Here is a 12,259-nt window from a genome sequence, read left to right as displayed (position 1 = left end):
CTCAGACTTCTTTATCCGATGGCCGTATTGTGGCCCCTCCTCCAATCTCATGAGTATTAGGTGACCCAAATCCCAATGACAACTTCTATGTGCGAAGCGTCGCCAAGGCCATGGTCAGGGGACGTTAGACCCAGGAAGGGCAGTGGGCTGAGTCTGGAGCAGGGGCTACCAAGAAGCCTTCCAGGGCTCCTTTCCTCGTCTGTAAGTTGAGGTGCTTCCAGTTTTAGGTCCGAGATCCTAGGGCCCTGTGACAACCTCAGGGCCGCCCTGGCACCCTGCCCTCCAGAGCAAGCACGAGAGGTCCACTTGCGGGGGATTTACAGAGGCTGGGGGGAGATGGCGTATGGCCCGGAGGAAGAGCCCAGGAGGGTGGGGCACGAATCCATCCAAGGAGGACGTCCGCTCCTCTACATCTCCAGCTCCAGCAGGGTCCCTGCTGCAGGTCTGAGGCAGATCTGAGAGGCAACTCCCGGGGGGGGAGGCAGCGGGACGCTGGACTTCCCAGACGCCAAAGCACCAAGCGGGGAGACTGGCACCCGAGCGGTTGGCGGGGCGGGGCAATTTCCCGAGGGCCGGCTTCGAGAAAACTCTTCTGCGTCTCTGTCCCTCCCCTGACCCAAGGAAAAGGATTCTCCTCTCAGAAAAATAGCATCTGCTGGACCAAGCTCTACCCCGTTTCTGCCTCTGGGGAGCATCACGGGGATAGGTTTGCTGGAGTGTGTGAATCGGAGTAGCCTCCACCCCACCACACTACCTAGTGCAAGGGAACAGACAGAAGACTGGGAGGTAGGCGACCACCGGGCGTGGCCCCAACCCGGAGTCAGTTTCCCCATCTGGAAAACGAGATTGGATGAGATGAGCTTTAAGGCCTCTTTCCAGCTTTGTTATTGGATGGTTCCGTCTCCTGGTTCCTCTCCCCTCCCCATGCGCTCCCCCCCCCCGCCCCCCATCTGCTGACTCACGTAGCATCAAATATTAAAGGAGGGGGTAGGGCAAAATGGGGAAGAGTGGGGCCGACAACTGTAGCTACTAAGGAAGACCCTGAGAGGGCTGGATCTTGCCCAGCCAGAGGGCAGAGCCTCCCCTCCCCTAGCCTTTGAAGATGAAAGGCAGAGGGGAGACATCCAGTCCTCCATTCGCTAATCGATCGATATGCATTTATTATGGGGATACAAGGAAAAAATAAAAGTCGAACCGAGGTCTGACTAAGGCTAGACAGCGCAGCCGTCTACAACGCAGCATTCATTAGACTTTTCCATTAGACTACACACGACCGAACCTCCTTCCCCTGAAATGAGTCCTCCATCCCTGACACCGAGCCCCAATTCCTGACATCGATTCCCCATCCCAGACATGGTTCTCTTAGCCCAGATCTCGAGACGTCATCCCTAGCAAGGGGCACCCTGATATTGTTTTTATTTGGGGGGGCAATGAGGGTTAAGTGATTTGCCCAGGGTCACAGGACTAGTAAGTGTCAAGGGTCTAAGGTCGGATTTGAACCCAGTTCCTCCTGAATCCAGGGCCGGTGCTTTATCCACTGCGCCACCTAGCTGCCCCCACACTGATATTGTTTGAAGATTCCTGACACTGAGCTCCCCCCTCCCCCAGTACTGATTCCTGGTTTCCATGACCGGCAGGGAGCCCCTTCCCCTTACACTGACACCCCCCCCCAAGTCTGTATATTTAATTTGCCTCAGAGACTTGACAAATGTCATACTCCTTTATTTGAAGGCGTTGAGGGAACAGAAGAAACCCTCACTCTCGTTTCCAGTCTCTGACCCCTGGGCATCTCTCGGCTCTTAAATGTACTTTGATGTTGAAGCCACTGAAGCTGTGCACGCACCCTCAGCACTGCTCTGACTTAAACCAGCCGAATCCCAAGTCAGCACCTGAAGTCCTTGCTGCCTCCTCCCGTTAGAACTCGGCATCGTCAGCCTTTTCCCGTTCATTGTTCTCCCTCTGGGCGACAATCTGCCTGCATCGACTATGGAAGCCCTGACCCAAGAAGGTAATCTGTGTTTCTCAGCCCTCCCCACCTTCAGCCTGGCCTGGGCTTCCACCACTCTCACTGCTGCACCTGGAGCAACTGTCCAGCCCAAGAAGTCAGGTAGGTAACAATGCCCAGCGTCCTGTTGCCTAGCAATGGTGGATGCAGTCCTTGACTACAGTGGGGAGATGGGAAAAGGAGAGGAGGAAACTGGTGTATGTGAGGCAGTATAAGAAAGTGGGGAAGTGGGGCTGCTGTGTTCTGGAGGGCTGGATTGCTCTCTCAGAGAACAAGGAAAGGGAAGGGGGAAGCTGCCTTGAATCTTTGTTTGGAGAAGGGGGTAGGGATTCCTTGTCCCCATTCCTACCGGAAGGGGACATTTCAGACCACTCTTCTTCATTAAGCTATAGGAGACTCAAAAAGCCCAATAAAAACCTAACCACCACCTTGACCCCAGACACAAGGTGTCCCCCTTTCCTATTCCCTGGACACAGTCTCCAGGTGTGGTTAAGACAGACATCAGATCATTGTATTCCCAAGGGGCCAAGGAGCCAGTGTCTTCCAAGAATTCCTCCCCTTCCCTAGGGAATTCTCCTCCTCACCTAACCTCCACCTTGTTGTCTAGGTGTGGATGCCTGAACTAGTTTCCTGGGGACCATGCACTTGTCCCCTTCCCCCATGAGACCTTTCCAGATTCCTACATCTCTAAGTGCCCTCTCAATTCTGAAATTGTAATTACTGATCTGTTCATAGTGATGGCTAATGCTCAGTCAATACTTGTCCCTTCAGTAGAATACTGTCTGCATAAACTTCTTGAGGGCAGGAACTGTTGGGGTTACCCCCCCCCCAGTCTGTGATTTCTTGAAGGTGGGGAAATCCCAGGGAGGGAAATCCTTTCCTCTGCAAAGTATAATCTTAAAGAGCTACCTCAGAAACAGGTTAAATGATTTGGCCAGGGTCATGCAGCCAATATGTCAGAAGTGGGGGGAGGGTTTGAACCCAGGTCTTCCTGACTCCAAGGCCAGTTCTCTCTCTCCATTGGGCCACACTTCCTTTTATATAGTAGGTGTTTAATAAACGTTTGTCGAATTGGATTGAAATGGAAGAGAACAGGGCAAGCCCTATGGAGCTGCTCCCTCCAATCAGAGATTTCTCTCACTGCCAGATTCTACTATTAGGAATTCATTCCTTTGGATTCAACATTACCTTCTCTCGATCCCACAATCTCATACTTCAGAGTGAATGAAATGATCAGACTCTTTTATCTAGATAGGTGAGGGCAGGGCATGGGAGAGAGGTAGCAGACATGTTAAAGGATGCTCAAAGGGAGATGGGGAGGGGAGGGCACAGGAAGGGAAGGTAGGTAGGGGTCTCTGTGACTTTATCCTGGTCAAATGAGTTCCCCTGTCTGGGCCTCAGTATTCTCCTCTGGTTGTGTCTTCAGGGACTCTTCTCAGCTCTACTCCATAGAAATCTTCTCTTCCTTCAAGACTTAGTTCGAGCATAATCTTCTCCGTGAAGCCTTTCCTGCTTTTCCCAACTGCTAGAGTCCCCTGCCCCACACCACCTAGCATTTGTCTGTATGTATTCCCTTTATGTTTGTTCTGTATACACTTCTATATGCACTTGTTTTCTCCCTCCCACCTCCACACACATCCTAGAACGTAAGCTCCCCAAGAGTCTGTGGGGTTTTTTAAACATTTTTTTGTGTCCCTAGTGCCTAGCACTGTGTTGGGCCCATAGCTGGAACATGAATGCTTGCTGATTAAATGATCCCTAATGTTCCTTCTGGAACTGATCTTCTATAATGAAGTGGCTAAAAACTAATCTCCCCCCTTCAAAATAAAAGCCAGTCCCCACATATGGGGGAACAACTGAACGCTCAGCCCCATGTGACTGGGACAGTGTATACTTTGTGTTTTATTGTATTCCAACCATCTCAAGGAAACTACACCTCGACTCAGGATCAGAAAGAAATAAAAGAAAAATGAGGGGAGAAACCAGGCTGCATCGGTGGCACCTCAAAGCTGCTTGAGGCAGAGGAGCATCCTGGCCTACCTGAGGGAACAGGGCAGGCACGGGCTTATTCTCCATACTGTGGGTCAGGTTACTCCTCCTCTGCCTCCCCCCAGATGGACACTGACTGGACTGAGGAAGACTTGGTGATATCCCTGATGCACAGCTCCTGGGTTTGGGTGGGGATCAGAAGGGATGAGGGGGTGCTGGGAGAATTGAGAAGGAACAAGGCGAGGTGGGATCCCTGGGGCCCTACCTTCATGAGAATTGGCCAGTTCGATGTGTGCCTGGGGCAGGGGTGGTGAGGAAGAGAGCCTCTCCTCTTCCCCCAGGAAGGAGCAGCAAGGGTTAGAGACCCTGGACACCTGGCCTGGAAAGGTGGATAGGGTGTGTGTGGTGGGGATAGGTACTGACCTGGGGGGAGAATAAATAAGACACAAATAAATAAATTAATAAATACATTACGTAGCAGCCTAGGTCCTTTGGGGAGGGGAGTGTTGCTCACTTCTTCTACCATTAGTGTAATACTGGCCCTGGAATTCACAATCCCTCTGAGCCCAACTTTGAGGGTTAATTAGACCCCTTCAAGTGCCTGCCTCCATAAGTCTCATTGGAATTTGAGTCACTTCTCAGGCCCAGAGCTGTAGACCCCAGGGCCTGACAGATGAAAGCAATGTGTGTATGTGGGAAAGGGTTGTTTACCTTAGGGGAGGGCCACACTGAAGGCTTAGAAGATGGAGCCACAACCCAGATGAAATACCTAATGGCAGGGGGGTATTAGTCCTGGGGAGGGGAGAAAGAACATTTTGGGTGAGATTTCCTTCCTGAGTCCAACAGTCAGACTGCTGTGATCACACGTACCTCTCCCCAACCCCACATATTCATCTCTATTTCTCAGTGATGGGGAGGTCACTACTCCATCCCTTTGCCTCTGGGGATGTGCCACCTTAGGACAAGAGCCTCATCTCTTTCCTTCCTTGGAGTCTCTAGAGATCACCTTGGGATCGATCACTCCATTAATGGCCCCATGGCTCAATGGTCAGGGAGTCTCTCCTGTTTAATCTAGGTCCCATTCACTGTATCATTGGACCTTTCCTCCCAGTTGTTTCTAATGGGAATTGAAGCCAGATGCTCTCTTCCTGTACATCAAGCATTGAATTCCCTCAAGAGAAGGTCAAAGGAAAGAAAGGGAAGGCTGAGAGAGGGAGGCAGACATGAAGGGAGCCTTGGAAAGTTACCAGGCCTCACGTCTTCTACCGACCAAACAGGAAGGGGAAGGGGGCTAGGGATACATTCTGGGGGCAGGGAGGGGTTTCATCTCCTTGTGTCAGCTCCCCAGGAAGTGATTCCCATGCCCCCTTTCCTGTGGGGTGGGGGGCTCAGGGCAAAGTTGGGTTGGGGGGCAGCGATTGAGCACGTCCTGTGTTCAGTGGCTCTTGGTGCTCTGAGGGGCAGTGCCCCACCCCAAGGAATGGAGAGGGCACCTTCTGGAAGCAGTAAGATCCCGATCTTTGTCATCAGGCCCTGTGCCCAAATTGGGCAGAGGTCTCTGGGGTTCTGGGGTGCACCAGCCCCATTCCCGTGAGGACAGAGTTCCCCTGTTGCCAACCCAGACTTGTACAACAGGGTCAGAGGAAAAGGGGTGAGAGGATGGGAGAGAATCTTTCTTCCCCAGTCAGGCTTAGGTCTCCTTGGACACTCCCTGCCCTGGGGCCAATCCAGAGGTCAAGAGTCTCCATCCACCTCTTGGTCTTCTCTTTGCCCCCAAACTGGAGGTAGGGGGTCTCCCTGGTGCTGGTTTGGAGGGTGACAGCAACAGATGGAATGGGTGAGTTTGGCCTAGCAGGGCCTTTGGCCTGGGCTGCCCAAATACTTGGGTCCACCCTGTGGAATATGAAGAAATATGAATGGTGAGGGAATGAGTGGGTATGGAGGGGAATGTCTCCTGCACCCCACAGGAGAGAATGGCTCCGCCTGCCCCTGCCCCCTGGCTCTGTCCTGCCTCCTGGTCCTCTGAGCCCGACCAAGCTGGGTCCCTTGGGCCAGGGGTTGGGGTGGGGGCAGGAAGGAGCAGGCATCCAAGGGAAAGGGAGCACGGATCTCTCTGGGGTTCAGAAGCCACCGCTTTCCGAGCTGCTGCGGCTGTTGTAGCTGGGGCTGGGGCTGGGGCTGGGGGTCCTGGAGGGGCTCCGAGTTCGGCTTCGGCTCCCGCTGCGGCTGCTGTAGCTGTTCGGGCTGTGGCTGCCACTCCGGCTGCGGCTATAGGAGTGGCTGCTCCAGGAGCTGGAGGAGGAGGAGGAGGAGGAAGGGCTGGGCCGGTAGTAGGGGATCGGGCGCTTCCGGGCACTGCAGAGGGAAGGGAAGGACACCGGGCTCAGCAGCAGCAGCAATGACCAGCCCACCCAGAAGGGCCGACTCGGCCGAAAATACCTGAGCACTTGAGTAGAGAAGTCGGGGAGGGGGAGAATGCCATTTTCCAGTAGGGAAAAGATCCACAGGACCCTAAAGAGGTCCTCCACGGAGGTCATTGAATCTAAGCAACCCATTTTACAGATGAGGAACCTGAGACCTTGGAAAAGTGAAGTCACTTGTCGAGGTCGCACCAAACTGGGATTCAAAGTCAGGCCCACTGATTCCAAAGCCAAAGGTCTGCTCCGGAAGCTCAGCAGAGCACCACCCAGTTATCTGGGTTCATTTTGTGGGTGCTCAAAGAACATGGGAAGGGAATTGGTGGCCCAAGCCCCAAAGGTACCTTCATTCCCTGGCTTTTGTTTTCCAGAAGAGAAAATTGAGGCCCAAGTGGGCAAGTGACTTGGCCAGGGTCATACAGTGGGCTCAGCAATGGAGTTCTAGCCCAGGGCTCTTGAATCTGGGTCCAGAGCTCTTTGCACTGTACCAGGATATCTTCCACACTTCAGATCTGGGGGAAATGACTCTGGAGGCCATTTTCCCTATCCCTAAGAAAAAAGTAGTTACCTAGTCTCCCTCCCCCTTCCCCTACTTCCTCTCTTAGGTGCTCAGATTTTTAGAGATTAGTCTAGAACCAGGAAGCTGTGATCAATATAGGAGAAATGAGTGGTTAGAAGGTAGCACCCCAGACACCCCAGTTAATACAGGGAAGGAAAATACTGGGGGGGGGTTAGTGAGGGGGAGGCAGTCTGATTCGGGGGAGGGGACAGTAATGGCCCAATGATCAGAGCTGGTGCCTCTCCCCACTCACAAATGGGAAAAGATAGGACCATAGTTTGGGAGTTGCATGGAATCTCAAAGGCCGGCTAGTTCAACCCCTTCATTTTTCAGATGAGGAAACTGAGGCAAAGTTGCTTGGGGGCACAGTGGTACTAGCTTTTAACACAGTGCCTGGCACATAGTTGGTACCTAATAAGGTTCATTGACTAATTGGAATTGCCTGGAAGTGAACCTGGGGGCTTAGACCCTAAAATCAGAATTCTTTCTGCTATATCACATTGCCTTGGGGTCTGGTTAAGAAGTCACCATGCTCAGTCTTCACACCTTGTATTTGGTGGACAGAGAGAAAGTGAGGCTCGGCCTTGGAGGGGTGGAGAGGGGCTGGGGAGTCCTTCATCCAGGAGAGACACCAACAGGGGGCCCAAGTCTCAGTCAGTTCTGGGGATGGGGGGTGGTCTCAAGTCATAACTGGCATTTCTTTGATTTCAGGACAGGCTCTGACATTGAGCCTTTTTATCTCATTCCAGGGGTGGGGGACATTTCAAGGGGTTTTAAAGGAATCGATGTCCAAAGGGTTAGGCTATCTATCTCAGGCTAGGATCACGCCCGCTATTTTTTCTCTTGGCATAGACCTAAAGAGAAATACACTGGGAAAGGGGGCATGGCATATGTGGAGCTTGGAAGAAAGGGAGAACACCCCCGGACACTAGAGCTTGTTTTCTTCCCCTCTCCCCATCCCAATTCCTAGAGAGAGAACTGGAAGTTAGGCGGAAAGGTTAGTCTCGTCAGAGGCAGACAGATAGACTGAGAGAGCTGAACACCTCACATGGGGACTTTCCAGGCATCCCTCAGGGATGGGGGAGGGTCCTGATGGAAGGTTACCATAGTAACCGAGCTGGTCCCCCCCCTCCCCCATCCTGGCCACAGCTTCCCTCCGGGTGGAACCTTGAGATGGAAGGGAAAAAGAAGAGGTCAAGTGGGGGAATGGGGCCCCTTAGGGTGAGTGGGAGGGGTCACAGAAGACCCTGCCTCACCTAGCCCTACTGATAAAAGGCTGGCTAACTTCTCCAACTCTCTTCCACATCTGTCCCCTAAACCCATAGGATTCCCAATTCAGAACTTCTCTCTTTCTCCCATGCACTGGTCCTTGCCCATCAGTATTTTGTTTTGTTTTGTTTTTGGCAAGGCAGTGGGGGTTAAATGACTTGCCCAAGGTTACACAGCTAGTGAGTGTCAAGGGTCTGAGGACGGATTTGAACTCAGGTCCTCCTGAATCCAGGACCACTGCTTTATCCACTGCAACACCTAGCTGCCCCCACCCATCAGTGTTAACACTGAGCCTTAAGTCTTGACACTCAGCCCCTATCTTGGACATTGAGCCTCAGTCCCCAGCATCCCAACCTTCTTTCTCAGCACAGAGCTTATACTGGGCTTCCATCCTTGACAATGAACCCCGATCCCTGACATTGAGTCATCCTCTCTGGCGCTGAGCCCTTATCTGACACTAAGCCTCCATCACCTATTCGGAGCCCCTAGACATAGAGCCCCAATCTCCAACGCTGAGCTGTCAACCTTGACCTTGAATTTCCATTTCCATCAGAGCCTTGGTTCCTGTCATTGGTCGGTGAACCCAACAATGAGCCCCTATCCCCAGAAGAGTCTTTTGAGGTCAAAAACGTTTTCTACACAGCTTTCAGGCATTCAGAAGAATTTTTCATTCTGATTTTCTAGGATCAAGCACTCAAGGTCAGATACCCCAAATCCCTTTTGTATTGAGCCCATGGATGTGGCCATGATACCCAAACCCTTGATCAGGGCCCTCCTGGGTCAGTGACCACCCCCTCTTCCCCGCCTTTGGTTCCCTACCTGGTTATCCGCCTGGGCTCCATGAAGCTAGGTGAGTCCCGACGCCTCTTTCGAATGGGTGAGTAGCTCCGGGACCGTCTCCGGGGCCTAGTAGCTTCCCCCTCTGGGTGCCTCATCCGGTTATCACCTTCCTTCTCTCTGAAACCGGAACAGGCTCACATTAACAGGAGCTGATGGTGGACTGTCAGCCCCGGGGCCAGATCTTAGAATTTCCAAGTCTTCTTTCCCTTTACCCCTCCCACCCACTGTGCTTCCCCTTGCTCCTTCTCTCATCCTGGATACTTTCCCACAGACTCTGGGATGCAGAGACCTTCCAACATCCAAAGCCCCCAAGCTCTGGGGCTGCCTTCTCTACACTCCCACCTCATCCTGTGACTGTGGCCATGTCTGCTGCACCCTCAGCATGGCCCTGCCAGATCCTTTCTGTGGGATTTCTCTGAGGGTCTATGTGCCCACTGCCTGCCAGGGGCTGCTGCCCTGTTTGACTCCCCCGCCCCCACCAGACAGAGGCTTGCCAACTTATGGTTTTCTTCTATAGAGGAGCAAGTGTGGCTTCCATCAGTATCCTCTCCTGAAGGGGGGGGGTAGGAGGGTAGGATTTGAAGGGCTAGTAGCTGGAGGTCCAGCGCCTGGGACCTAGGAGGGGTACCCCCTCTCTGTGCCACCACCAAGCTTGGATGGCAGCCAGGCCTACCTGGGGAAGGCATTTTGTCAAACTGAGGAGGATTGGGGGGGGGTCATGAGCCTTGTCCAGGAGAGCCAGAGGGGTTTTAGCTCCAGACATTAGGCCATTGCTTCTAGTCACAGCCTTTAGCTCAGTCCAGGCTTTAAGCACTTGGTCATGTGGCAGAGGAGAAACTGGAAGCCCACCAAAGGCAAGTACATTGCCAGGGTCACACAGATAAAAAGTCTTGGTGCTAGAAACCAGTTTCAGGCTTCTGATTCCAAACCCATTACATCACTCAGTGATACAGACTGGGTCAGCGGAAGGCTAACTAAATCTGTTTGATCCTGGGAAAATGTGACTGCAGAAGCATTACCGGGTCTCGTTCAGCCTCAGTTTCCCCAGCTGTAATGGAAGGGAGTGGGATTCATGGCTTTTCAGGTACCTTCCGACTTCTGGGATCCTCACATATAAGCATAGGATGCTCCAGGTCACTAATTTGGGGTCCTGTCTGAACCTTCTCGGTATATTCCCATCCCCCTTCATCTAAAAGCACAAGAAGATCCCTCCAGAGCTAGAAAGGATCTTAGGGACCACTAAGGCCAGACTCTTCATCTTACAGTGGGAGAAACTGAGGCCCATTGAGGTGCAGTGATTTGTTCAAGGTCACACGGTAGTGAGTCAAAGAGCTGGGATTCCTATCCAGTCCTTTAGACTTCCAATCTCCTTTCTTTCAACCATGATGTACTTAAGAAACCTGGCCTCATTTGAATATCCGTCTAAGCAAAGTGTGTAACCAGGCTAAGGGCTAAGGAGAATGACTTTGGATCATACAGGGAGGCTAGGAGGGGAGGGGGAAGGAAGGAGGATTAAGGAACTAATCGAGGAGGCAGCTAGGTGGCGCAGTGGATAAAACACCGGCCCTGGATTAAGGAGGATCTGAGTTCAAATCCGACCTGACACTTGGCACTTACTATCTGTGTGACCGTGGGCAAGTCACTTAACCCCAATTGCCTCACCAAAAAATAAAATAAAATAGAATGAGGGTCTTGGACTAGAGGGCCCCTCCACCTCTAAGTCTAGGATCTCAACTGTGTGGCCTTGGGCAAGTCACTTCTCTCCAGGATTTGGTTTTCCCGTCTTTAAAATGGAGGGTTGGTCCAGATGGCTTCTGAGGTCCCTTGCAGTGGTCCTGGAGGGTCTACACATGGGCCAGGCCGGGCCGGGCCAGGGTGCTGGGTGTCGGGGCTGGCTGGGCTAGGGCGGGGTTCTAGGTGTCAAGGCTAGGTTAGCAGCCACCAGCTCGGGCTCCCGGACCCCAGTTCAGTACCGCCCCGCAGGCCCGCGGGCTCTCACTTTTTCCCGGGGGCGGAGTGGCTCCGATCCTGGCTGGGTTCCGGGCCGGGCTGATGGGAGGCGCCCGACGCATCCGAGTCGCTGCTGGAGCCGGCGCGGCTGAGCGATCGCGGGGAGCTCCTGGGGGCCGGGGCGCGGGGCCGCCTTCGTCCTTTACGACGCGGTGCCGAAGTGGTGGAGCGCGAGCGCCGCCGGTGTTTGGCTTCTCCCGGTACGCTCCCGCAGGCGCCTCCTCCTCCTCCTCCTGCTCCTGCTCCTCCTCCCGCTCCCGCTCCTGCTCCTGCTCCTGCTCCTGCTCCTGCTCCTCCTCCGGTCGAACCTCCTCCTCCTGTGCCGCCTCGGCCACCCCTGGCCGGTGGCTGCGGCGAAGCCGATCTGGGGCTTCGACCCTCTTTCCCCCGAGGCGGTGTGGTCAGGGCGGGCTCCGCTTTGGTGTGGGCTCGGGCCTCGGGCGAGTTGGGCCTCTGAACAGGGGACACAGAGAAAGAGAGAGGAGACGAGAGACAGAGGGGGAGAGAGAAGGAGGGGAAAGGAGAGAAGGAGAGATGGGCTTTTAAAGAGAACCTCCCGGTACGCGCTGTCGCTCACATCGTCAACGCACGGTGCATTCTGCAAACTACATAGACCCTGCTGCCCTGCCCCTTCCTTCCTTCCTTCTTTCTTTCCTTCCTTCCTTCTTTCCTTCTTTCCTTTTTTCCTTCCTTCCTTCCTTCCTTCCTGATCACACCTTCTGGGTGGGCCTCCATAAATGCAGCTCATGCAAGTCTCTTCGCATGCAAAAACACCAAGGAACGGATCGGAAAGAGAGGAGAAGGGAAGATCAGGTGGGTGGGGACAACGGTGGGGAGAAGGCTGAGGATGGGGTGGGGGTTGGGCAGAGGTGATGAAAGAACGATTGGGGGCGGGAAAGAGAGGAGAAGGGGGAGACCAGAGTAGGGCGAAGAACCTTTCCGCCCAAAGGGTGGGGGCGAGGAGAAGGAAGAAAGGAAGGGGGGGAGGAGGGAGGGAGGGGGTGGGGACCAACACAGGAATATCACAAAGAGATGGTAGAAACAGAAAAGGTGGTCATAGGTGGGGCTAAAGGGAACAGCGTGTATGGAGAGAGACCAAGAGATATAGATGGAGCTATATAATGAAGAGATGAGGTCAAACAACACACAGATGGCAAAGGGCTGTGGAAG

General features: G+C 53.5%; 1 protein-coding gene and 1 long non-coding RNA gene across 4 annotated transcripts in view; one reads left to right on the top strand and one right to left on the bottom strand.

Moving 5' to 3' along the window:
- Positions 1 to 529: 529 nt before the first annotated feature.
- LOC122755681 lies at positions 530 to 3,872 on the top strand. The gene is made up of 2 exons (XR_006356400.1): positions 530 to 786; positions 1,732 to 3,872. It is a non-coding gene; the product is annotated as an uncharacterized LOC122755681 (long non-coding RNA).
- An 8-nt stretch (positions 3,873 to 3,880) lies between these two features.
- The window catches only part of SRRM3 (serine/arginine repetitive matrix 3), a 111,910-nt gene continuing 103,531 nt past the window's right edge, over positions 3,881 to 12,259 (bottom strand). For all 3 annotated transcript variants that reach the window (XM_044004412.1, XM_044004413.1, XM_044004414.1), the window contains 3 exons: positions 11,079 to 11,542; positions 9,059 to 9,196; positions 3,881 to 6,349 (listed from right to left, as the gene is read on the bottom strand). In XM_044004412.1, the coding sequence (XP_043860347.1) occupies positions 6,115 to 6,349; positions 9,059 to 9,196; positions 11,079 to 11,542 (837 nt within the window). In that variant the 3' untranslated portion in view covers positions 3,881 to 6,114. The remainder of the gene's footprint in view (positions 6,350 to 9,058; positions 9,197 to 11,078; positions 11,543 to 12,259) is intronic.

The sequence above is a fragment of the Dromiciops gliroides genome, chromosome 4 (genome assembly GCF_019393635.1).
Source record: "Dromiciops gliroides isolate mDroGli1 chromosome 4, mDroGli1.pri, whole genome shotgun sequence".
In the NCBI taxonomy this organism is placed as follows: Eukaryota; Metazoa; Chordata; class Mammalia; order Microbiotheria; family Microbiotheriidae; genus Dromiciops; species Dromiciops gliroides.
This window is presented reverse-complemented; position numbering and strand designations above follow the sequence as displayed.